Below are 27,703 nucleotides of genomic sequence, written 5' to 3' on the forward strand. Positions count from 1 at the left end.
AGGAGAAAATCTAGTTTCATTCATATGGCATGCTTCTACTTCTATATGGCAAGAAAGAAGAACAACCCTATATTTATATGTTTTTAATAGGAACATGGTGAAAGATATATGAAAGATTCATGTCAAATTGTTACCATTGGTTAATGTATGAAGATGGGAAAAGGGGGCGGGGGGATAAAACCAAGTAGAAAAAGCTAACTAAAATTTTTCAACAAATATTTATTGAGTAACAACAATTTACCATGTACCATATTAGATGTTGATGATATCAAGGTACCTAAGACAGCCATGGGTCTATATTAGTGTATTAGAAATATCAAAGAAAATATAAGAAAACAAGATGATTTTAAAATTTAAAAATTCAGTAACAGAAGGCAGCACAAAATTTGGTACTAAGAGAGATAATAATGAGGAGGCTTTAGAAAGTCTCTCAGAGTAGAAGGTATTTGAATTGAGACTTAAAGGAGAAGAATGATCCAGGTTTCTATTTTGAACTCTGGAAAGCCACTGATGGTAAAGAAGGAAAACTGTGAGATAGAATGGCCGGAAGCTGCGAGAACAGAATCAAGAAGATGTATGGGGGGATTTGTAGGAAACCTACATTGATCCCAGTCTTCCCTCAACCATATAGGACAACCTCCATTTTGGTATGGAGCCCACACCATTGTGAAAGCTTACTTAAACGTTTCATTTCTGTTGGGTTGATTCTTCCTTTCCAGACCATGTAGCTAGGCCTTTGATAGCTTCCTATAATTCTATCTGTCTTTTCTGCCACTTCCCTCACCTTCTAACATCCAACGAAGACTACACACACATGCTATAGAATGTATGTTTTCTGACTGATTAGAGGAAGAGATTTTGGTTAAGTCCATTTCAGGAGTAGACTGGGATGAATTTAACCATTAAGGAAATGTGAGAGACCTCTGATTTCAGAGGTAATAAACAGGTGGGCAAAACACTGGCAGTGAGATCTTAAATATTCCCTCAACACTTCCCTAACTTCCAGCCTCTTCAATATCTTCAGTAAAACGAGAAAATAGGATATTTATCTCATGAAACGAGAAATCACTTCTCCTGTGCTTAGGAAAATTGGGACCAATTTATTTCAATGCAAGTATCCTATCTGCATTTATTTTCACTATGCCTCCAAGTAATAAGCCACTTATTTCCAATGACTAAGTCACTAAGTTATTTAAAGTCAACCAAGTTAAAAGTCTCCAGTTTGGTTGTCTTATTTACATCATCTGACACCCATAGCACTACAAATAGTTGAGAGCTAATTTGGAGCTCTTTTCTCAAAATAAGCAGAATAGTTGCAGAAGTTTCTAGGGTACTTTTCAAGACTGCTTCTACTGGAAAGGAAGCTGAAAAGAGCCTTATCAGTCAGGACAAACTTCCTATTATTGTTAAGCAAAAGAAAAGCCATCTAGGCAATAATTGAGAAAATCAGCTTCAAAGCTAGGGAACCTGGAGAGACTTTGTTTTTCATCAAAATGGATTAAATTCCAGAAAATGCCAGAAGAGCTATATTTTGAAATGTAGATTATACTCTCCATTACTGAGTTTTACTCAACTATACTCTTCAATAGCAAAATATCTTCTTTTTCTGGTCGCTCAATGACTAAAACACCTAGGAATACACACACTCAGAAATCACTTTTCTTGGGGTGCCTCGGTGGCTCAGTCATTAAGCGTTTGCCTTTGGCTCAGGTTGTGGTCTCAGGATGCTGGGATCAAGCCCTGCATGGGGCTCCCTGCTCAGCAGGGTGTCTGCTTCTCCCTCTCCCACTCTCCCTGCTTGTGTTCCCTCTCTCCCTGTGACTCTCTCTGTCAAATAAATAAAATCTTAAAAAAAAAAAATCAGATTTCTTAACATGCATTTCACTTTTTCACATAAAGAAAGGTCAACCACCAATCTTTACAAAAACCGAAAGGATTCATTCCAAAGAATCTTCAAGACTGGAACCAGGTTGGGGAGAACCTGGTTTACTGGAAGACAAAAATGGCACCAAGACTGTAAGTCAGGTAGTGAGGAATGTGTGTGTGTGTGTGTGTGAATATTGCAGTCCTACTTCCAGTTCTCGGACAGAAGTTGCTGGTCATGTTTTTTTGTTTTTGTTTTTGTTTTTGTTTTGTTCTGTTTTTTACAATTTACAATGTAAAGTCAGGGTTTTGAAGAGCTCATGGTGTTATTTTACTTAAGTATATTGTGTTATCAAAGCACACTTTCTTAATTTCCCTCCAAATATTGCGCAGATTTACCTTTAGTAGATACATTTTCACATGACATAATTGTCAACTGATGCTCAGTATAGCTACTCTGCCTTCTCACTCCCTCTGAGGCTTAAATTCCTTTTCTTATTTTATGGAGTTAACAACTGTTACCTTTGCTGAATTATTAGTATTTGGTAGGCTCTGTGCTGCGCCTACACATACACGTTATCTAACTTATGCCTCGGAACAACTCTGTGATGTAGGTGTTACCACTGTTTGACAGGAAAGGAAACTGAGTTGCAATGAGTTATTTAGTCTTGTTGTTGTTGTTATTTAGTCTTCACAAGTAGCAAAGACAAAATTCAAACTCAAGTCTACAGCTATTATCACTTTATACATCCAGTGTGTCTGCATTTAGGACCACGGTACAATTTGTTAGTATTTTCCAGGTCATCCTTTCCCGTAGAACTGGACAGTTGTCCTTTTCTGCATAGCGGTCCGGTTCTACCCCTTCCAACTCCACTCTACTGCGCCTGCTGCCATCTCTCTGTCAATTCTGGCAAAAGGAGTTTGTACCGCACAGAATCCTAGGAAAGCAGTGGCGAGGGGTAAGAAGAATATTGGCCACTGGGTTCTAGCCCAGGTACTGCACCTGACTTGCGAAGTGACCCTTAACAATTTACGATCCCCTGTTAACATTTTTTCATTACAAACATCATGGTGGTACATTATTTGCCTCCCAAGGTCCCCAGGAATATCAGATTGGGTAGAATAATAAATATGAAAGCGCTCAGAGAAGGATCAAGTATGATATAAAAACAAGGATAGTCTGGTGATCCTCCCTGTGTCTTCCACACAACAGGTATGGAATCTACAATATTACTGCATGCCATGGCTAGGTCAGCCGTGATGTTGACCGCTTAGGACATTACCTTCTTTGGGGTCACTGCAGTCAGGGACTTGCCTAACGTGCACGGAGGGCCTGTGAATTCAAGTGACAGAAAGATCACCTGATTTGCCAGGCATGTTGACTCGGGCCCTTAACTGTCATGCTGCATGTGGAGCTCATTTCCGTTTATCTGGAAAACATTCTATTGTCACGGATCAGTGCTCCCTGGCGCCCATGGTTGGAGTGCATTAAATTTCTCCCTCTTTCAAAATTTCATTATGGTATTTTATATTTTTAGGTATCATGAATCAATCATCTCCGAGCACTCTTTAGTCATCACTGACAGCAAGGCTTCTTGTCATGGAAATAATGGCTCTTCTGATGAGGTATTAGGTTTTTTTCTAAAATTGTTAGGTCAGTTCTTTGTTCTTCCTTCCTTTCCTGCTCTGGAATCCTGTGGTGTACTCGGAATGAAATACAGGGTAGGATTTCTAGCCCAGCTTTCTGCTGGGGGCTAGTTGCACTGCTCCTTGGCCAGGGTCCCTGCAGACCGTCTACATACTACATAAGTCCAGGTCATTCTGGGCCCCAGAGCAGTATATAATTTTCCTGATTTAACACTGGGTCTACTCACTTTGGGTGATCATCTTTATATTCCTGCCAGATAGCGACTGCTGTCTCAATTTTCTTTTGTTGGAAAAAGATCACATTCTTTTTGGTGCAAGTGTAAGAGCTGAGGTGAAAGATGAGCCAGGGTCTCCACTGAGCTCCTCAGAAGAAAGCATGTCAAGCCTAGAGCTGGGAAATATGGAAGGGAGGCCCTCCAATACTGGGGGTGGGGGGGTGGGGGGGTGGAGCATGTGGTGCTGTGGCTGGTTAGGTCACGTCGCCCTGTCTTCCTGGATGTCTTAGGAGGAAGAGCAGGCAGATCACCAGCACACACAGGAAGGCTAATTACTCCTCTCAAGAGCTCAGCAGGGCAGAGACCTGCAATTTTTTCCTCCAAAAATAAGAATAGCAGTTGATATGTGCTCTCTTCCCATCCTTACAACCTAAATTTATCCCAACTGACGTACCACTCTTGTCTTCCTGGTTTCAGAGTGGCTACTGAGAAAAGTTTTGTGCTAATAGAATTCAGAAACACTTTTTTAAACTTTCTAGGTGTTAAAGTGCCAATTACTAACATTTCTCCTTCTTGCCAGGGGATATACATTTATTTCCATTTATAAGATGGTTTACTCCTCAATTAATAAAAGTTAGTTTATATAATCAAAGGTTCTATGTGGCAGGCTGAACGCTAAATGCTCTCCATGCTGTGTCTTTTATCAGCACAACAATGTCATGAGTATTTACCATTATTCACACGATTTTGCAGGTGCAAAAAGTCAAGTACACAGAGGTTCAGTGCTTTGTTTCTGATTACACAGCAAGTGGCTAAACTCAGACACCCTGACTTCCAAAGTTTGGTCAAGGAAATGGGAGATTTTAGTGTGCTTCTGGATGTGATACTTTTCTTTCTACTAGTTTTCTTTCTTTGATGGCCTCTGTCTGTATTGGCATCTTCAATACACCCTTTTTTAACCTGAAAAATTAATAAAGTCTTGTCTTTCCTATTTTGTTACCAATGCCAGGATTCTTATAACACTGAGGCTGGGTTAGGAGTTAATAATGGTGACAGTGATTCAATCAACAAGTCCAATGACAGGGAGGAGACCTGCAGACTCAAGTCTAGTGTAGCATTTGCTGCTCCTTGGAGCATATGAACCAACAGAGAAAGCATATGGCCCTTCATGGAGGCAGCATGTCCTGTCATGTAGTATTATTCAGAATATGCTGGGTCACCTCTGATATCATTTGAGGAAAAGTACTCCATAAAATACCAAGAAAATTCCACAGGAAAGCAATTCTATTACCAAAACAGATATTTGATAAAAATCACAAGAAAGCATGATTTCATTCCTCCCGGATTTCCTATTCCCATAAGAGATGGACTTACCCTCTATTTTGCTGAACCTATACCCCGTTTCTTCCTTCAGAGTTGGTGAATATTTTTAAAATGAAAACAAAGGCTCTTATGGTATTTTAGTGTTTTCTAATAAGGACCTCTGATATGAAAGGTTATTAGTGTTTCAAGGTGGGATACATGTAGATTGATTAAGAATTTATTGTGTACTCATTATTGAATAGATTTTTCTGTTACTCAATATAGGAAGGTTCTATATTAGCAGCCATGTACTTTTTGTAGACTTTCAAGTATGCTTAATCTAACATAACAAACTCATTCATCTCTTAAGTAATAATTATGAGCAGCCAATCATGTGTTAGTTAAAATGTTGGAATAGAGCCTGCTCTCTCTAACCTCAGTAGGGACTATGGCTCATTTCTTTGCTCAGATCATATCTATGCCTTATGAGGGCCTTACCAGAAGACAGAATAAATCATCTACTGGCTGGAAACCAATGCCAGCAGCAACAGGTCCCCCATTCCTCAGTGGGTTTATTATCATTATTTGTTATACCCTCAGTATGTGCCAGGCACTCTGCTAATCACTCCGTATGCGTCATATTCTTTCAATCTTGTAACAACTGTATTCTCCCCATTTTACAGACTAGGAAATCGAGCATCAGAGAGACTAAGTAGCTTTCCCAAGACCAGGAAGGGATGCAACTCGAACTAGTTATATCTGACTCCAAAGGGACAGCCAGAACTAATATTCACTCCCTGTTGCATATCACAATGCTTAAAAATGCTTTTAAGAGCTTTTCTAATGTGTGACAATGATCCATTCTATTTTATTGTTTAAAAAAAAAATCCAGTGGCGCCTGTCAGTCAGTTAAGCATCTGCCTTGGGCTCATGTTATGATCCCAGGGTCCAGGGATGGAGCCCCATATCAGGCTCCATACTCACTGGGGACTCTGCTTCTCCTTCCGCTACCCTCCTCCCTCATTCTCTCTCTCTCTAATAAATACATACAATTAAAAAAAAAATTCCAAAATCACAGAAAGGTTAAAACAGTTCACACTGAAAAAAAATTGTGTTCTGAAAACAAATAAAAATCACTTTTTATTATTTTATTTCCTACTGGTTTCCTGGTAGGAACTAATTTTGGTGAATGAAATTACCTTGAAAGGTGGACTCACCTTCATTGACCAAGACCTGAATATCCCCCACGACCTGACCAAATTTGAGACAGGCTTCTTCCTGCCTCTGGGCTCCTGGCCTCCCTTTTTTTTGTGCATTTACTTTAGAAAACCTGTAATTTCAATTTTCTTTTCTGCCCCTTTGATATGTAAATATTTTTAAAAGCCTCTTGCTAGTGTTAGAACCCAGGATTCTTTTTCTCAAGGACCCAAGAGCTGTCCCTTTGAAATATAACCTTCAAGGGTGATAACTCCCCATATCCCAATTTCTGTGGGAAGTTAGGAGCCTACCTTGGAGCAGGAGTTGTAACACCACCTCCGGTCATGGTCATGCAGATATTTGAAGGAAAAGGATTACTTTTCCTTTGGGTGAGCCATTTAGCAAAACACAGGTGGTCTATGATCCTTCCATGGAACCTCTTATAAACTCTCCAGTCTTCTTTTTTTCAGTTGAGTTGAGTTTGAGGTGAGCTCTGGTTGAGTTCTGGCCTCCATGTATTACAATAATCTTGAATAAATCTTCCTTGCATGTTTAATTTGCCCCATGTAATTTTTGTTTTGATATTGTTGCTCTCAGAAGAACATGGGAAAAGCAAGTATAAATGATGTCTAATGACTTTCTTCTGTTTTAACCATACAGCATTCAGTTTTATTCTAGTTTTCTGGACAATTAAATTTACATGGGAAAAAAATGATTCCTGCACCAGAATGTTATACACTGAATGCCTACTAGCCCATCAGTGCCCCAAATCCAGGTGCTTGCCCTGCCCCTTTATGATTAGCTGGGCCCTGACTCTATATGATTGGCTCTCAGTGTGGCCTGGTGCTTAGGAGATACTCTAGATGTTTCCAAAAATGAAGTCCTAATTATTGCTGTTTTTCTGGCTACAGCACAAAATTTCCATTTTAACAGCAATGTATTGGCTATTATGGCTAATTAAACTTGCTTTTGAATAATTACATAATACATACACAAAATTTAAATGTAGCACAAAATTATCTTCTAATCAGGCTCCAAAAATATGATCTAATAAGTGATATATTCCTTTAAATGATTGTGATTACTTATTTAATGAAAAGATGCGCCTTGTTCAGTATACATATCTTTATTCCTAATGTGGTTAATGGGATCACTTTAATAGAAATCCTTTGATCTTTTCTCAAAATAGCGCACTGGAAAGCCACTCAAAATTGCATGGTAATTGCAGCAAATTTAGCCTAATGAATAGTAATACATGTAAAAGACCTTTTGCCATCAAATTTAAATTTCTGCCAGCCATGGAATTATTTAAATGAACATTTAAAAAATTAATCCTGTATTTGTGAGGTGCCTGAATTCTAGAACAATCTTCTGCATTCCAAGAAATTAAAAGCTCACCTTTTCTAAATTTGAGAGTGTACAAGCTCTCTTATCTTACAAAAAGTAACTTAATCTCTCTCAGTCTCCCTAGCTATGAAAATACTTCATAGTTTTGTAAAATAATGAAATATAATGTTTATGAAGTACTAAGAACAATGACAAACAGTATAAATCTTCACTAAAGACTGGTTATTAATGTTATCTATCATTATTCGTATAACCTGAGCCCCAATCAATGTGATGTCACTGCTGGGCAATCAACAGGTATTCTCTGAGGGGCTGTCCTGATTACCTTATCCCCATCAGTTCAGCAAATGCTTAAGAGATGGCCACAAAAATGACAATCCTTTCCCTCTATAACTGCTTCAATTTTTTTGTTAGTTAGTAAGCTTTCCTTTTTCTCATTTAAAAATAATTTGATCTGAAAGTGGCCCCATATCCTATTAGCTCCCCCTCCCCAATAGAAAGAGCCCAGACAAATCATTCTAAGCATTACAAATTTACGAGGAGATTGTCCTTCCTAAGTGGGATCCCAGGAAACAGGAAGCCGGTCCTGTTTCCTGTGTAACAAATGACAATTTACAGTTACTAATTGGGAAGCTCCCACACCAACGAGTTTCGTTATCTTCATTTATAGTCTCAGCCTTAGGTATAGTCTTAGATGTCATCTCCTCTAATTTATTCCGGAGTTTGGAGAAAGGGGTCTGTTTAGAAGAGGGCCTCAAAACTAAGATGCACAGGCAGGCTTAAGGACCATTTTGGAACATGAAATGGTTTGCAGGGCTGCCATTTTGTCAGCTTACTAAGTGAATCAAAAACATAAGATTTCAAAGAAATCTGTTTTACAAAGCCTTCTGTTCATGTGGAAAAAAAAAGTCTTGGAAAATATGTATATTCACATAATACAAACTGTAATAACAGCAAACATTCATATAGCATGTATTACGACCAAGACACTATTCTACAACATGTTTTCCACATATTAATTCACTTAATCTAACAACCATATCTCTGGGCTGAGAGAAAAGCACAGAAGTTGCAAGTCTTTTTTGAGAAGTGTGAAGAAAAAGTCATCCACTTGTCCCATGTCCAGGCTGCTGAAACCGGGCATTTTAGGGCCATGGTGGCCTGTGACCTAGTTGCTTCATTCTAAAAGTTGGGGTTCAATTAGACCTCCTAAATTGTATAGCCACACTAGCATATTCTCAAACATTAAATTTATACCAATGTGAAGTTGTCACCCAACGCTAACCATGCAGGCCGGTGTGGCTGCAGTCAAGTTTAATTGGGTTCCATGTGTTCTCACCCAGGGGGTTGCTCCCAATCCAGTTTCAACATGTACACTTCCCATCAGGAGGCCTGAGTGGTTTCATCAGTTGCCCACCAATTTTCGGCCAGGAAAAGTAACAGCATTACGTAAAAGGGAAAAAATAGCTTGAATATTCTTTTTTTATATAACTGAACTGGGAAAATGAAAAGCAACCATTTATGTTGTACTTCATGCCAGGCATTGCAGTTGGTGCCTTTAGTACACTTGTTTTAATTCTTGCAACAACATGAGAAATAGGGGAATATTTTAATGTCAAAGGGGAAGAACCCAGCAATCATAAAGAATCACTGAAAAAGCGCGTGGCGTAGAATGAAAGATGTTCTTTTGCAGAATGGAACTGAATGTGTAAATGTTCTATTTTTCTTCCTAGAGCTTAAGAGAGCAATGGGTGGTGAAGTAGGATTTAATGTTACTTGATCAACGGTCAAACTGACAATCCACCAAATATATAACTTCCCTCCTCATTAAGAGTTTTGAGTGGAACCACATAGTGATTCAAATTTATCAAACACTTGATAAAAAGGTAGGCTTTACTGGTGTTCAAGAAGATGCCAGATTTTTCCTGTTCCCTTAATAGCAACTTAGGAAGGCACACCTAAATGAGCATAACCCATTTTCACAGAAGAAACTATTTTTTCAAGAGAGGGTGGGTCCAGGGTGATTAGAGAACCTTCATATGTAAATATCCAGGGATTCTGAATATTTACATATGAGTTTAGTGTGAAATACAGGGAAGATTCAGGCAACCTACTTGTAAAAGTAATTATGCATCTTTTTATAAAAATATCTTCTTTTGTTGGGAAGCCTGGGTGGCTCGGCCAGTTAAGCCGCTGGCTCTTGGTTTTGGCTCCAGTCACATTCTCAAGGTCCTGGGGTCGAGCCCTGCATCTGGCTCTGGACTCAATAGGGTGTCTGCTTGAAGATTCTCTCCCTCTGCCCTTATCCCCACTCTTTGTCTCTCTCAAGTAAATAAATAATCTTTAAAAAAATCTTCTTTCACTTGTTTAAGGATTAGGAAAAGGGCATAGCAGATATACACATTTCTGAATATTTAATTCAGCATGTAACTTTCCTAAAAAAATCAGTTTCCCAAAATATGACCTGCTGATATCTGAAATGATTTCTATCAAGTTATATCTAACAGCATCTAAAGTCTAATAACAGCAGCAACTACAGTTGTTGTTGCTGTTTTTTTTTTTTTAATTTATTTGACAGATGGAGATCACAAGTAGGCAGAAGGCAGTCAGAGAGAGAGAGAGAGGAGGAAGCAGGCTCCCCGCTGAGTAGAGAGCCCAACGTGGGGCTCGATCCCAGGACTCTGGGATCATGACCTGAGCCGAAGGCAGAGGCTTTAACCCACTGAGCCACCCAGGCACCCCGCAACTACAGTTTTCGTCCATGTTATTTTATGTTTGTATTCAAGATGAAAAGCAAGCCAGAAAAATACATTTAAGAAAACCAGTACATCGGTACACTGAGAAACAAAGACGTGCAGGAGGGGCATCCTATAATGAAACAATATTCAGATTAGAATATGATTTAAAAAAAAAACACTGCTATTCAAAAAATATTTGGAAAATAGAAAAAAAAAACATATACACTAAGGATTTCATAAGAAGCTATCACAAATAACCAAGTCTGCCAAAAGAGCATCACTGGATGAATGATAAAGATGGGTATGAAGAAAATCATAGGGAATTGGACAGAAAAAGCCAATGTAGAAAAGAGTTCTCACTTACAAAATATAATGGAGAAAGAGGTGCATTCATGAAATACACTGTCAAGACACTATGAAGGAGAGTTAAGATCACAAGAAGAGCCTACAGAGAAAGATGACATTGAAGCAACAGAATTTGAGGTTTAAATCTTAAGAGAACTGATGAACTGAGAGAGCTATGGAGAGTGGAAAGAAATAGTGAGGGAGAGGATGGGATGTTCCATTAGACTTGGAGCAAGAGTGTGGAAGCAGTTGCCATCACACAGTCCGCAGCTGCTGTGCCCTGTCCACTGGGCAACGGACTCTAATGAGTGGAAGAAAATGAAAATTCACTCAGCAAACCCATGCAGGGGGCAAGATGAACAGGGTTCCTGCTTTGTAGAGCTTATGTTCTTCTGGGGCGATGCAAGCTGTGCATTAAGGAACAAGTAACAGGCAAACCAGATTCATTCTGATGGTGATAAGTATGAAGAAAATGGGACAAAAAGAGTATCTAGAGTATGGCTATTAACAAACTGCTTCTCACTTTCCATCATGCTACAACATGAGAAAACAGGCAGAGGTCAGGTGAATAAGAAGGAGAGAGGATGGTGAAAAACCTCTCCCTTTCTCTCCTCTCTTCTTCTCTGCGCACCCCCACTATCATGTTCTTAGGGCCAATGTCCCCAGAGAAAGGGGGAGACAGTAAGCTGGTCTATAAAGAATGGTTAGTAAGACCTGTAAGCAGTGGCTAGAAGAACTGAATCATTTAGCTGTGCTCGGGACGGAAAAAAATTGCACAATTTTAAGCCTAATCAGAGTTTTCACACTGAATTTGCTAGGTACTCAGGGTGAGAATTCTACATATAAAAAGGATGATGACCTATACTCAGTCAGCAAAAGAAAGATTGAGGCCAGAGGAAAACCAAGTATAGCAAGTACTGTGATTAGGAAGACTCTATACCACTTTCAGCACTATGTTAATATAGTAAGAAACACTGCAAAAATCAACATTCTCTCAAGAAAATGCTAATTGGGAAAACAAAAGCAAACACAAATATAAACAGACACACACACACACACACACATACATACCAATGTACAAACTAATACTAGACTTTGTTTTATGAACAATCCATGCTAGAGGATTTCAGAGAAAATCATATATAAAAATGAACGTCAATATGGAATATTACTTGGCCATCAAAAAGGATGAATACCCACCATTTGCATCCACATGGGTGGAATTGGAAGGGTTTATGCTGAGTGAAGTAAGGCAAGCAAAGAAAGACGATTATCATGTGGCTTCACTCATATACGGATCATAAGGAATAAAGCGGAGGACCACAGGGAAAGGGAATGAAAACTGAATGGGAAGAAATCAGAGAGGGAGACAAACCATGAGAGACTCTGGACATCAGGAATCAAACTGAGGGTTACAGAAGGGAGGTGGGTGGGGGATGAGGGAACTGGGTGATGGGTGTCAAGGAGGATAGGATATGTGTGCCAATGAGCACTGGGTGTTATATGTAACTAATGAACCACTGAACATTACATTAAAAACTAATGATGATACATTGGCTAGTTGAGCATAATAAAAGATTTAAAAATATAAAAGAAAATAATGTCATGATCAGACATGTGAAAGTAAGAGAAATTAAAAAAAGAAGAAATTTAGGGAAGGAGAAGACAAAGAAATGGGGCTGATGTAATAGAGAAAAAAGAAACAACTTTTTTTTTTTTTAAACTAACACAGAAAGAATGAGAATACCAGTGGGAAAAAAGGCAGGAAGTTGGCAAAGGAGCCCAGGATGGTATCATGAAGTGACCCTATCTGTCCAGACAACCAAAAGGGAATTGTTGCAGAGACCAATAAACTGTTGGAACAGAATGGATGATCATCAGTGTTCTCACCACATTCTGCAGGCCAAGAATTTTGATGGGCGAGGTGGAGAGGCCAGAGGAAGGAGGACAAGAACACGACCTGTCTACATCTCCTGACCTTCTCTTGCCAAGGTAGGACTGAGTCCCTGCTCCTTGCTGCCACCTAGTGCTCAGGGTATGTGGCTACCATCAGTGGGACGTGATCTCCAGAAGATGCAGGATAGGCATCCTGAGCTATTTTTTAAAATCCAAATATCAGAATAGCAGATTCACTTGAAAGTGATATACTTCAGAAGAATATCAATCCATTATTGTATGGTGACATGAAGTTCTTCTGGGATTCCTGTGACAGCTACAGGTCATGAGCTAACTGACCAGGGGTAGTCTATATTCGTCTCACTCGCCTTGTTTACCTAAACAAGAAAATTACTGAATTTGAAGAAATGCTGCTTTACAGAGGAAATGAATGGAAATGACCCTGATATTCGGTATTATGAATATCTGGAAGCAAACCCGGCCTATGATTCACTCATTTTCAGAGTTCACAGCCAACCACTTAATGGTATCGGGCTGCTTTGGAAACAGTATTTTTGTGTTAGTCAGTCACACTGTATCACAAAGAAGGAGGAGAAATTATGCATTGACTAGAGTTAAAATGCACCAGCTTACACTTTAGGGAGACGCCACAAGAATCAAATGTTTCTCAATTAAATGTATCAAGAATTCTACCTGCTGTTTGTTTGACTACTACCATAATAGTCTTACTTCTGAAATTCAGAAATTTATCACTTAAGATAATTTGCTGGCAGAGTGAGTGGTGGGGACTTTTTGTCAGTAGAAAGGTCAAATAATTTTCCACAGTGCACTGCCATTTTTAAGCTTTACAATTTTACTATAGGTGACCCAAGGGAAAGCTCATTATACTGTTATACACAAAAATTACATTGTGAGTTAATGGAATGTGAACAGTAAGGCACCAGCCTTGTGTGCTGTTCCCCACTGCTTTTTCTGAAATACCTAATCTTGGTGGGTTTTGTTTTTAAAATTTGTTTTTCAATAAATTGTGGGGGAATTTTTGCACATAAAGAGCAAAACCCCTTGTCTCACAATGAGGCATTGTTCAACGGAGTGGGCTTCTAGATAGAAATGCAAGGCTCATCTAAGGACTACAGCATGCAATACAGATTTAGAGTAAAGCAAAAAAAGTAAGAAAAAAAGTCGACTAACCTAACCCACCTGAGCTCGGCTCACAGGGGTCAATGTCCTCGTCATCGCTGGGACATTCTGCTGAAGCCACGAGGATGTCATCGGTGGTCTGTAAAAGAATCACATCGAGTAGATTAATTTTTTTTGTCTTTTAATTTTTTATTAACATATAATGTATTATTAGCCCCAGGGGTACAGGTCTGTGAATCGCCAGGTTTACACACTTCATAGCTGAGTAGATTAATTTAAAGGGACCTAGCAGATACACTCATCTTTCTCTCAGTGACAATTGAAACATCGTTTGTGTTTTCCTGATAGACTGAGAAACTGAATTCAGTATTTCCCTTCCCAAGGACACAGAGCCTACATTTTTCGACCTATTTTAGATCTCTCATGGAAGTATTTGCATATTTGTGAAAATCTGATTGCAACTTGTTTTCCATAAGCACACAGAAATGGTGACAGCCAACTTGCAGTACCCATTCATCCAACTGCACAGAGAAGCTGCACACAGTAGCATATAGGGGTTTAAAACAACCTGGCAGAAGCAGATGATTTGAAATTTATTACAACCCTGGAGTGCTACAAAGTATGCATCAGTAGGCTTTATGCAGTACTTGTGCTTGGCTTCCTAAAAGCAGAATAGCTATAACCTTTTATATTCACGACCAGGTAGAATTTGATGAATCTTTGAGATATAGTTTGTCATTATTAGGAAACACAGATTAAGTAGAGAATATATTTCACTGATGCATTAAAGGGAAGCAAATATAGTCCATTTGAGGAAGTGTGTGTGTGTGTGTGTGTGTGTAGCTTTCACACTTGATTCTTAGTTTTGCAATATTCAGTAGCGGGTATCATTTCACCATTGTCCTTTTCATTATTAAGGTTTCATAATAAATGAAAAGCATATGCGGGGTTGATATTTTATGGCAAAAAGGATAGAGGTGACAGTTTTCTCTGTGACATTCTAGTTGCTTCATTGCACTTACAGCAAAAAAGATAACCATCACTGTAATAAAAAGCAGAGTGTGTAAATCCTAGCAGTTAGCCACATAATCAACACATTTACAAGCACCAAAGGTTGTTCTTTACTGCCACTTACAAGTAGCAGTAAACTCGGCATAGATATTGCATAGAAATTGTGAAGGTTTGCATCAGATGTGGCTAATGCTAAAGTAACAAAGAATTCAATGCATAAGACAGAAAATATCTCATTACATTGCCTAAGTATTAAAGATAATTGTTTAGATGACACTCAGAACCACAATACTGATGATGTCCTTATTTAAAAATGGAATTACAATAATATAGATTCTACAGGTAAGAAGAAAAAAGAAAAATGGTATGACTCATTTTCATTAAAGGAGGACTAAGTATAGTCAGAGATTAAAATATAAACAAATAAATGTTAGGAAAACTATGCCTTTTGAAAAATGAAGACAAAGGATAATATACTTTTGTGACAAAATTCAGTTTAAAATTCTTTCAAGTGCAGGGTCTTTAATTACTGAAAAATAAAGAATTTGTTCAGATGCTACTACATCATCATGTAACTTTAAATAAATACAGGCATTTAAATAGCACTTTGAGATGGTTTCATGTTATTTTGCTCTTCATTCCCCTGAGAGACCGTTGGGCAACTGGATTCGTTGATTTTGCTGCTGTTATTTTATTTTATGTATGTATTTATTTTTCTAAGATTCTATTTATTCATCTGACAGAGATCACAGGTAGGCAGAGAGGCAGGCAGAGAGAGGAAGAGAAGCAGGCTCCCCGCTGAGCGGAGAGCCTGATGCGGGGCTCGATCCCAGGACCCTGAGACCATGACCTGAGCTGAAGGCAGAGGCTTTAACCCACTGAGCCACCCAGGCGCCCCTCTGCTGTTATTTTAAAAGAGTTAGTTCAAAGTATCAGTTTTCCTGGAATTGTAACTCTTGGTATCAGTGATAACTACCAGCAATCGGTGTTACAGTCACACAGGTATCTTTCATTAAAGTGAGCTTTAAAAGGCAAACCCATCCTCCTTTTGGCACCAGCACATTTTGCAGGATAACATCTAAACAGACTTGATAATAGCAAGTTACTGGATTATGAGGTCTTGCAGGTCAATTTTTCCAATTCACCCCAGAGCAGATTATCTGGTTTTTATATTTTGTTTGTTTGTTTTTTAGAGCCAACTTCAAGTGGAAAGCTACTTTTTTTTTTTTTAAAGAGTAGATACTCTTTAAAGTTACTTTCAAGGTTACAAGAGAATTTCTCATTGCCCTTGAGGAATTTTAATTATATTAATGAAATTAGTATGAGGTTGTTGTTCTGTTCTTGACAGGGGGAGGAGGAGGATGAGAATAAATTTTTTTATCCTGTGTTTCTCACCCCAGGAATGATGCTGCCTGCCCCCTTTCTCCTCCTTCACCTGGGGCTTGTGGTGGTGGTGGTGGGGGGGGGGGCATTTGGCAATGTCTAGAGACATCACAACTGGGCTGGGGACTCTTGGGGGGCTGTCTGCTACTATTAGAATCCAGTGAGATTCCGATTCTAATAGGATGTTAACAGAAGCTTCCCTTGCAGAGACACAACCTATAGTGTGCATGCAACAGCTCTCTCACCACAAAGAATTTTATGAGTCACAATGTCAATAATGTGGATGTTGTGAAAGTCTGCTTTAAAAGTGTAAAACTTGTCCCGAGCCTTATTTTTCTCATCTGAAAAAATGGAGGGATAAAAGTTCCTATTGTTGTAAGGATTAGCCAGAAAAATTATCTAAAATAAGACCACATTGTAAATGCTCATAAAGTTTGTGATATTATCAACATAATTGTTGTTATTTCAATAAATGTAGACTGATTTAATCTTCTTTTGCACTATATATAAGTAATATAATTTTAGATATTAAACCGGAAGTGGTATATGTGAATTATTCTCAACCTTTCAGATCTCACATTAGTATTTATATAAAAATACAGTAGCTATATTGGTACTTTGTTGAACTAAGCTTCCATCTTTTACTGCCTAGATTTACATTTTGAATAGAAATCAAACATCGAATATAAATAATGAAGGCTGCTTCTTAAAATAAATTCATGGGCTAAAAATGTGGGACTCAGTAGATAGTGTTTCATGAAGACTAAATTATTTAAGCCACACAAGCTAACTTTTGTTTTAAAGTTGACCTATTTTCTACATTCTTCTGGAATAATTCCACAGCAAACAGAAAGTGTGAGGATGTTCTTAGTGTTATCTTTCACAAAACCCCGCACCTAAAATAACAGAAAACATCATAAAATAAATAGTACCTTCTATAGTCCTCCTACAGTAGAAAAAAAAAATCACTGTACAAATACGACCCTACTGTAAAACTGTATTTTATTTTATTTTTTTTTTATTTTTTTTTAAAGATTTTTTTTATTTATTTATTTGTCAGAGAGAGAGAGAGAGAGAGAGAGCGAGCACAGGCAGACAGAGTGACAGAGGGAGAAGCAGGCTCCCTGCGGAGCAAGGAACCCGATGTGGGACTCGATCCCAGGACGCCGGGACCATGACCTGAGCCGAAGGCAGCTGCTTAACCAACTGAGCCACCCAGGCGTCCCTGTATTTTAGTTTTTAATGTACTTTTTCTGGTATAATGAATACACGTTCTTGTTTTTCATATTTATTCCCCTCAGAAATGGAAAACCAGCAATAGTCTTCTGAATAAAAGATCTTGAATCAATAGATGCCTTGGCAGAAATCATCACTTTATGAAAAATCAGGAAGTGGCTCAAGTGTAGGGAAAAAAAACCAAATTTCATTTTGGAGGCTGAATTAACTGAACAATCTTCTAGCCAAAGCTGTGTAATTTAAATTTAATTCCCTGTGTTTGGAGCTGCCTCTCTATGACACGCTGTTGAGAGAGTGGTAGAAAGAAACTCAAATATGTCACATTAATCAATTCTATTCTTCAGTATACTTTCCCTGATGTTTATAACCTTTTTCAGAAAAGAGACAACCTGCTGAAAGAGACAGAATAGTAATCAAGCAAAAGCATTAGCTTTACATAACCGTCCATTTAGATAAATGTCCCTAACTGGGCATTTAACCACTCACAGGTCAACATGCCAGGCTGGTCTTCCCTAATTCAGAAGGGCCCATACACTCACATGGCAAGCATCCATTCTAGTTCAAAATGTCTACTCAAAATATCTAGGTTTCCTTACCTTTAGGGGAAAAAAAATGATGTGGACAGAGTTCAAGAAATAAAGGCACTGAAACCTAATTCATTATGCTCTGCGGGAAAACACCATTATGTTACAGGATACAGAAATATAATCAGGATGGGGGAGAAAGGATGTGTAGAGCAAAAAATTACAACAACTTATTTAACTTATGGGACAGCCACAGTTATTAAGAGAGACACCATTTGGTGGGTTAGAAAGTAGAGAAAGTGGTGTATTTTTGTTCTTTCTTACTTACAGGCATCCTCGCCCCAACCTTTAACGATGGAAATTGCTACACAGTCACTTGCTATCACTTTCTAAAAAAATACAGCACAAATGCATATCTGTGTGGCAAAAAGGTATGATGAGAGGGTAGATAAACTTCATCTGTAAGGTTATATCTCTACTAAGAACAGCAGCCCTACACTTTATTCCTCATGATAACCAGTTTACTGAAGACTGATACATTCTGACGAGAACACCTACAAGAAAACTCTATCAGGACAGACCTGCTTTGTTGAGGAAAAGAAGGAACTCCCACTATGCAGAAGGATGTCCACTATGAATTTGATGTCCACAAAGAAATTCATGATTTACTTTAAAATTGTGATTATAACTTTGTTTCTAAAGGGCAAGAGTTTATCTGGCTATACATCCAAATACAAGGTTGAGAAACATTGTCTCAAGCAATGGTGCTCCCTGGTATAGCAGGATTGAGCCTAATCTTTCACTACTGTGATGGACGTTTAAACTGAATTGATCGAGCTGATGGACAGGGTGAGTATGGAGCTAACTGATATGAGACATGTTTTGCTAACTGAGGGACACCTGTTCTTGCTGATACTTTTGTCTGTGAGAAGCTGTTCTGGAAGTGAAAGAGCATTCATGTCTGGCTTGCAGGACTGAATCTGATAGTCTCTCCAGAAAAGATTTATTGCTAGGCAAGGTTCCATGGGGGGGAAAAAAAAGTCAAGATTCAGAATTAGTGTTACAAATTGCCCAAGCCAAGGTCCAATGCATTGCACTGATAAACCTGTAAGACGAGACATTTCTAGGAGTTGGGGGAAGTGACAAATTTCAAGAAGAAAACTGCAGAAAAACAACCTCATTGTAGTACATACGGGCAATTTCCAAACTATGGGTCAGTTTGGCCAAATCGAAGCAATAAAGAAATACATCCAATTGGCAATTTTAGTTAATCAACAACCCTATTAAAGGTGCAAAATGAGTTTAGAGACTCTGCATAGATTCTGTGGTAGCTTCCACAGAAATCTCAATCAAGCTTTTGGTTCTTACTTGTCAAATATTTCTCTGAGTAGTAGATGCCATGTAAAGATGTCAATCCCATGGCTAACTAATCTCATAAAAATAAAAGCAATGAACTGTGATCCAATATGTGAAGCGTAGCTCCAGCACATGAATAACAAAAAAAAACTGAGGATCAATTAGTTAACAACAAATATAAAACACCTCATCTATGCACAGCATTTTCTGGTGGGTACAAGATATGGTCACTGCCTAACAAGGTGTAAATTGTGTTTCCTGCACCCAAATAACTTATTGTGCCTGCTCTATTCTAAAGCATGGGGAAAAAATCACTCACTGATACATATATATAATCAATTCAATTCAAATGGTTTGTTTTTCTTGAAATGCAGCAGTGCTCCCCTAACTATTACTTCATTAAGTATTCACCAACAACATGGTTATGCAGAATGCAGGTGGAGGTGCCATTATTCTGAGCATTAGAGTTAAGTGCATGCTCAAAAAAATACCTGTTTGTACACTCATTTACCCAATTTGAATGTTTGAACATTGGCATTCATGAATATTTAGGGCAAAGCTTAAATATCTTTGAAAACAGCCAGCTTTCACATTTCTTTAACATTTTTTTTTCCCCAGTTGATGCCTCAGGTTATTACAAAAAGTGACCATAAATCAGCTGTCTGCTTGGGGAAAAGACAGACTTGAAAGCCATTCAATTTTCTTCAAAAATTTTGTCACTATTTAAAATGTGGGTTGGATAGAAAAACCCCACCATGGAAAAGAGACCTGACATCTCACTCATTTTAACATGCATTTTTATGTGCATTCGATACTGGTCATCCCGACAGGCAAAACTCAAAGGGGAAGATAGGGGTGAGGAAATAATGCCACAAAAAATGAATTTAAAGGAACTATGGAAGAAAGAAAAGAACTGGATTTCTGCTTGGTCAAAAAAGATCATTTGTCAGAAAAGTTATGCAAAGTTGCAAACCTGCAAAAGAGAAACCTGGTGTCAGAAAACTTGAAATTAAATTTATATTTTAAAAAAGAGTACCTCTCTCGTACTTTTTCTTTAAGCTGCTAATGATCTTTATGGCAATATTGCATTTTCATTTTTAGCCAAAGAAACGTAGGAGAGCTGGCCAAAAGACAAAGTTAAAGTCCAGTTTAAATTTTCAGACAGGTATTATAATAATCTGTTCTTCTGGATTCTCATTCATTAGAACATGGGGTATAAGAGCCTCGAAGACTGCTGAAGTGGAGCGAAGATGCTGAAGGGGAACCAGAATACGCCTGTTATCAACTCGGTTCTCTCCCTATTCGGTTTGTTTTTGGACAAAGCACTTTCTGAAATGTGTTTGGCCATTTCCAAATTGAATGCACACTGAGAGATGTTTACAATGTAAATCTAGGCTTTTAGCTAAGTCAATATGACTCTCTACTCCAACTATTATGACTGAATGAACTAATTAGTCACACAGGTTGAACTGAAAATCCTTATGGGAGGATAATGATGCCAAAACAGATTTTTTTTATCAGTGTAAAATGGCAATGATTGATCGTTTCAACTAACATGTCTCCAAAATTCAAGCTTATGTTGTTGGCATTTAACACGTTAAAGGATAGAATCATGTTTTAGCCAAGCAGTCACATATCTTCCTGCATTGCACCAGACCTTAGTGATCATTAGTCTGACCTCTTCATTTTACATATTGGGAAACAGAAGCTGCAAAATTAAGTGTTTTTGTTTGAACACAATTATAGTGCCAATTAGTGGCAAAACTATGAGACTATACTGACCTCAATAAATTGTGTTTGTCTCTTTATCTTATCCCAGATGACTTCTAACTATCCATTCATCACCCATCCATCCATCCAACCGTCCAACCATCATCCATCCATCCAAAACCATTTTGTTCTTTAAAGGATGTTATATGATCTACAAAGATACACGATGAAATACATTTAACATAAGTTAAAAGGTGGCAAAGGAGATTATTGGATTTTAGATAAGTAACCACTAAAATTGTCACGAGGAAAACACACACACATACAAGGACACACACACACACACACACACACACAGAGCTAACTGCACCATTGATATGGCAGCACATTAAATAGACACTAAATAGGGAACAAAATGAATGCTAGTGTTTAATTTTTTTACATCTGGTTATAAAAATTCAAATGTTGATATAATCACAGTTAAAAAAATTTTTTTTAAAGACTTTATTTATTTATTTGACAGAGAGAGAGAGAGAGAGAACACAAGTATGCAGAGACGCAGGCGTTGGGGGGGGGGAAGCAGGCTCCCCGCTGAGCAGAGAGCCCGATGTGGGGCTCGATCCCAGGACCCCGAGATCATGACCTGAGCCGAAGGCAGAGGCCCAACCCACTGAGCCACCCAGGCGCCCCAGTCACAGTTATTTTGAAGTAATACCTGAAATTTCTTTATTTACTTGTTGCAATCTTTTCTTAGATTAAATTTTCTTAGGGGCTTAAAGACTTACACATCATGTCTCTTGTTTCTATACAAAATGTGTTAACTAAATTTGGGGGGACAGAAAGAAATATAAATTATTGAAAATTCTCCTGCTTATTCTTTCTCCCTGACTTAGAACACTGCAGGCCAGGGTGCCTGGGTGGCTCAGTGGGTTAAGCCTCTGCCTTCAGCTCAGGTTATGATCTCAGGGTCCTGGGATCAAGCCCCGCATCAGGCTCTCAGCAGGGAGCCTGCTTCCCCCTCTCTCTCTGCCTACCTGTGATCTCTCTCTCTCTGTGTCAAATAAATAAATAAAATCTTTTTAAAAAAATCTTTAAAAAAAAAAAAAGAACATTGCAGGCCATTCTGGCTACAAAATTACTTCAGTGAGGGGTATCCAGGGCTGGGGTGGGGGTCAGTTAGTTAAGCATCTGACTCTTGATTTCAGCTCAGATTGTGATCTGATGAACTGAAGGACTGAGCCCCATCCAGACTCCACACTCAGCTCAGAGTCTGCTTAAGATTCTCTCTCTCCCTCTCTCCCTCTGCCCTTTAACTCAATGATCTTTTTTCCCCTCTTCTCATTAATCCACCAATGAATATCCCTCCAACTTCTGAGTTCTCCCTTATTAGCTACTATTTTCATCACATAAGTCCTAATGAGATTCTTATTTTTCTCCTTCTCATACAGCCATCATTCAAGTTTTGTCAAATTATCTCTTACTACATCCTGGAAATATATAAATGGAAGTGGCCATTTATGAATGATATTGGCTGTCTTCCCATATACAATCTAGACAGGCATTTATTGATTAGGGTAGTCTCATTTACACAATGGACCTAGAATTAGAGGTTCAAAATTAAAGATGTGGAAAGAGCCAGAGGAAGCTAGCTACCCATAACAATTCTTTCCTACTGGGAAGTATGAAAACCAATGTCTTCTTGATAGAGCTTTAATCTGGGAACATAGGACAACTTCTTTTCCACATAATTCTTGGTGTATGGAACAGCAAGAAATAGGGCTGAGGTTGGAAATGATGATGATTTAGTTAACAGAAAATTAATCTTCTGATTTTTTTGACCCATGTCTTGAAAATATGTAAGGTTCTAAACTAGGCTCCCCCAAATAAGCCAATGTCTGAACAGTACTTTAATGTCTGTTTCTGCCAAGCACTGATTGACAGTAAACATTTTCTGGCTCTGATGTTACCATTTTATTTCATTCATACACTGAGAAGATCTAATCTTTTCTGATTGTAGTTAAGCTGGAACTCCAAGCTTCCCTATCTGACTTCTTCATTCCTTGAGGTGCTTACTTTGGTTCCCTAATACTTATTTGAAATGGAGTACTTTTCAGCCATTTCACTTTAAATTTTAGTGTGATGATCAATAATAGAAAATAGAAGCCAGTTCAGAAATCAAGTTACAAATCTGGATTTTAGGCAATATGCATCATCTTGGGCTAATTTTTGTGTTTTTGACAGTACTTAAGAATACATATACTATATATGTAAGGATATACTATACATGTAAATACGTGTGCTATATATGTATATATAATCGCTTGAATATATGCATCATAATAACTTCTCTATCTCACAGGGATCTTGTGGAGATCAAATCTGAAATGCTTGAAAGCACTTTAGAAACATCAGAGTTCCCACAATGCAGTGTTTATATGTTATTATTAAAACTAATAAGGAATTATTTTTGTTCCTCGTACTACACTCTATAAAGAATAGTTCTGGGGAGAGCTTAAAGAGGGCAGCCGACTATCCACTTCACTGCATAACTTTCATTTTCATATCCTGAAATCCTCTTGTCCCCTCAGTTGAACAGGATCTGTTTCTCTCATCCAACTGGCCCCTCACATAGATGCTGCTATTCTTGGGCTGATCCCCTTTATACAAGGATAGGATTCATTTCAGCCTTGCTTATTTAGTGTAATGTACAAGACAGGTAGTCCCAATCCATACCTGGCCCTGTCATTCCCTCCTCGCTAGACCTGATTTCTTGGGGAGTCACCGCAGAGAGGCAGGGACACTGGAGACCTCTTGAGTTCTCCTCCTTACTCAACTTTACTGGGACCTGGAAGATGGCGACAAGTTGATTTATTTTATCTCTACATCCATGGTTTACTTCTCATGTATGCCCTATTACATCTAGAGTCTCTAAATGAACAGATAAGTAGGAAGAACAGATCACTCAGCAAACACTGTTAATTAAAGGAGAGCGAGAAGGAGAGGGAGGAGGGGAGGAAGGAGGGGAGAAGAGGTGTTCTTTAGGTGTCATCCCAGCTGCATTGTGCTCCCTATTATAGCCATTGTATTTGTAATTATAACATGATACTGTATATGGTTGTGCCTTCTGTATGGATTAATAATATACTAATTAAAATTTTTTAAGAGATTTTATTTATTTATTTAAGAGAGAGAAACAGAGATAGCAAGAGAGAGCAGGAACAGGGAGAAGAGAAAAGCAAGCTCCCCGCTGAGCAGGGAACCCGATGTGGGGCTTGATCTCAGGACCCTGAGATCATGACCTGAGCAAAAGGCAGATACTCAACCAAAAGAGTCACCCAGGCACCCCACTACTTAACTTTTAATTAATAATATACTAATTAAATATTTTCTTAGTACATCAGGACAGTGGAGGTATTTGCCTTTCCAAACTATGTTGAAGTATAAAAGTTTGGGAACAGCTCAGGTGTATGTTTTAATTTATTTCACGTACTTCTGTGGGACAGAGTTTATGTCCATGTTTAACACCCCAGAACATCTATCACAAGAGCTCAAGAGAGTTGGTTTGACATGGTATCACCATTGATTGTGGTGAATCGTTTCACCATGCATATGCATATCAACACATTGTCATAAGCCTTAAATGTATACAATTTTTATCTGTCAATTATATGTCAATAAAGATGAAAAAAGTCATCACACTCTACATGGCTTATCTTCTTTAAATATCTGCAATTCAAATAAAAGGCTATTATGAAAAGAAGTGATTGTGAAAATAAAATTACTAAAGTTGAGGGTGCATGATTCACTTTGATTCTAAACACAGAAGAAATATTCCACATGACACTTGAATTGGAAGAATCATGTCCAATAGCCTTATTCCTGATGGTCATCCTTTCTAAGCTTGCTACACTAAGGTGTATGTTTGTCACAACTGCTCATTTATAACAGTTCATTAAATCTCAAAATAAGAGCGAGCAAGTATAGATTATTTTCCAGGAGTATGACTCCTAAGAGTGGCAAATGAGAATTGTGGCAAAATCACACTTTTTCAAAGATTTTATTTGCCTCTAACATCTCTAGAAGTGACAATGGAACTTTATAACTGGTTTCCACATTATACTTCATGGCTGGAAATTTATGGTAGAGAAGTAGCAAGAAGTGACATTATCTTTAAAGGAAAAGAGAGAATGACTGAAAGTTAGAAAGAAGGAAAAGCTAAAAATGTCTTGCAATAAGTCAGTCTGCCTTTTTTTTTTTTTTTATGAAGCAGTCCTGTCCCTTGAGAAAGCAATAAGATAGAGTCTGCTTTATAGAAGAAACTGAGAAAAAATAGTTAACTATCATTCTGGGTGCTCTGTACCCCCCAGGCTATCTCTCCCCCCTGAACTCTACTGTAATAGTCCTGCATTGCAAATATTTCTGTCTGATTGTCAAGAAACTATACCTCAATCATGTTTTCCTTCAATATCTAACTATAAGATGAAAGTTTTATTTTCCTCCCGAAATAAGCTGCATAGAGATAAGGGCTGGCTGAGACCAGCCATCAAATTTGGACCAAGAAATATGTGTGGGACAGAATGCACTCAAAAATTGAGATCTTTTGACTGATTCTTCCATGGGTTCACTCATTCATTCATTCATTTATTCATCCACTTACAATCATTTATGGAATACCTTTGATTAATAAGGAGTTACATAGAGGGGGAATAGTATGGACAGCCAGATGTGCCCACCTTGAATTGCATGGAGAACTTCAGGTATGGGACGAACAGAGGCTGTCTCTGAGCAGAAAGTTGCTCTCTGATCACTGAGCATGGAAGGGGTCTAGGTGTGAGAGCTAGCCAGATGGGGCTGAAGTCCAAGCTGCGGCTGCTTATTAGCTGTGTGAGTTTGGGAAAGTTCCCTAACTTCTCTGGATTTCTTCCTAAGTACAAATGAAGTGATTTACACTATTTTACAGGATTATGAAGAGCATTAAATACTCTAGGGCTAGGGCTACCTGGGTTAACAGCTGCCTGGCTGGCTTAGTTGGTTGGGTATCCAGCTCTTGATTTTGGCTCAGGTCATGATCTCGGTCACATCAAGCTCCACACACTGAGTACGGAGCCTGCTGGATATTCTCTCTGTCCCTCTGCCCCTCACCCCACTCGTGCACCACCCCCCTCCAAATAAATTAAAAAAATAAATAAAATCTTAATAAAATTCTCTAGGGCTCAATAGGTCTGTCTAGCACAGTGGCTGGCACTTAGAAGACGTTTGACAATATTATGACATAAATACAGCCGGTTCTTTACAAGTTCTCACTTCACTTTCCCTGCAACACCGGCGGGAAGTGTTGTTCATAGCACTGGACTCTGAGATCTTTAGACACAGACATTTTCTTCACAAAGCAAGTGTAATTTATGACCTAAATCCAAAGTCCCACGCTTAAACATTCCATCAACAGAGCGCTTCTTAAAACCCCTCAAAAAACATCATATCGTCAATACACGGAAAAGCCAGGGAGTTCTTTTCTCCCCAGGTGTGTGATGTAACTTAGAATTTGTCAAACTGTATTTATTTTAGAGTTGGGAGACTCCTTAAAATGTCTGTCCCAGGTGCCTTATGGTAAAGAGAGAAACTAACGTGGCATGGTCAGGCGCGCAGGATCAAATCACTACTGGCTCGATGTCAGGCGTAGAATGAGATCCTGCCTCCTGGCCCTTCATCCAGCATTCCCCTCCCTCCACTGCTCCCAGTCTCATGTTTGGGTAAGAGGAAGGTAAAAAAAAAAAAAAAAAAAAAAAAAAAGGCAGCAGGATGAATTTGCTACTTTTCCCAATTTTCTCAAACATGATTTGCCTTTTTCAATTCTGCTCTAAGTTTTCCTGAAAATTTTTTTAAGCAAGACTTTTATGAAATACCAGGGAATGGAATCCGCTGATGTCACCCAGAGCTGCTAGACCAGAGAGCACTTAGCAGATCCTGCAAAGCCTGTGAAGGACTGCTTGAAGAATAAGCATGCAGAAGCGATGGGAGAATTCTGCTTATTGTCTTCTGCTGAGGACTAGGAGCTTCATTAGAGAGCCTGCCTTTGTGTGCATTTCATTTGGTGAAACCCTGACAGCACGCTTCCCCACAGGTATTTGAGTGTTTTATTTGGTTATGCTATTGTCTAATGACCTCTTCTTCTTCAACTACTCTTCACACATTACTATTACTATTATTTTGGCCGTTAAAAACATTGTGACAAGTAAAGCTCACATGAAAAACACTTAGACGGCTAAGTGACTAACGAAATCCTCTCCTGGACAGCGTTGCATTCTACAGTCAGTTCTGCTCAGTTCTGACACATTTCCTCCAAGTTGCTATCCTACATCTCCCACCTGGATGTGCCCTTTTCCTTCGCCTGCAACCCCTGCCCCCTCCCTCCATTCTCATTACCGGGATGCCTGCTGATGAAGGACCATAAATAAGCTTTCTATTCTCACACACACACACACACACACACACACACACATGTCACGTATCATCCCGAGAACTTTTGAAATCACGGAAGTGTCACCTTTTAACCAGAGTTCAGAAGACAAGCTGCTTTGGTAGTTTGTTATCAAGGCGAGGAACGTGGGAACCTGCCACGGAGCTTGTGATCTCACTGGTCAAGCACGCGGCTGTGCCCTGCGTCAGAGACCCTCCCACTCCTCTTTCACTTTTTAATCAAGGCGTGCTCTTACTGGGTTTTCTCTTTTGTCTATCAGTGTCAGCCTTCAGAGACACCCTTTTCCTTTTCAAAATCACTCCTTTGATCTGCTTT

At 38.7% G+C, this 27,703-nt stretch overlaps 1 protein-coding gene across 33 annotated transcripts in view; it reads right to left on the reverse strand.

The window, feature by feature from the left end:
• Window positions 1–27,703, reverse strand: part of NRXN1 (neurexin 1) — a gene marked incomplete at its 5' end in the record, with an annotated part of 1,159,071 nt that overhangs the window by 10,731 nt on the left and 1,120,637 nt on the right. For 21 of the 33 annotated variants that reach the window (XM_080814815.1, XM_080814809.1, XM_080814838.1 and 18 more), the window contains one exon: window positions 13,742–13,829. In XM_080814815.1, coding sequence (XP_080670941.1) covers window positions 13,742–13,829 — 88 coding nt within the window. The remainder of the gene's footprint in view (window positions 1–13,741; window positions 13,830–27,703) is intronic. The other 12 variants (XM_080814822.1, XM_080814817.1, XM_080814816.1 and 9 more) reach the window with 1 other exon arrangement.

This window comes from Martes martes (genome assembly GCF_963455335.1).
Source record: "Martes martes genome assembly, chromosome: 9".
NCBI lineage: Eukaryota > Metazoa > Chordata > Mammalia > Carnivora > Mustelidae > Martes > Martes martes.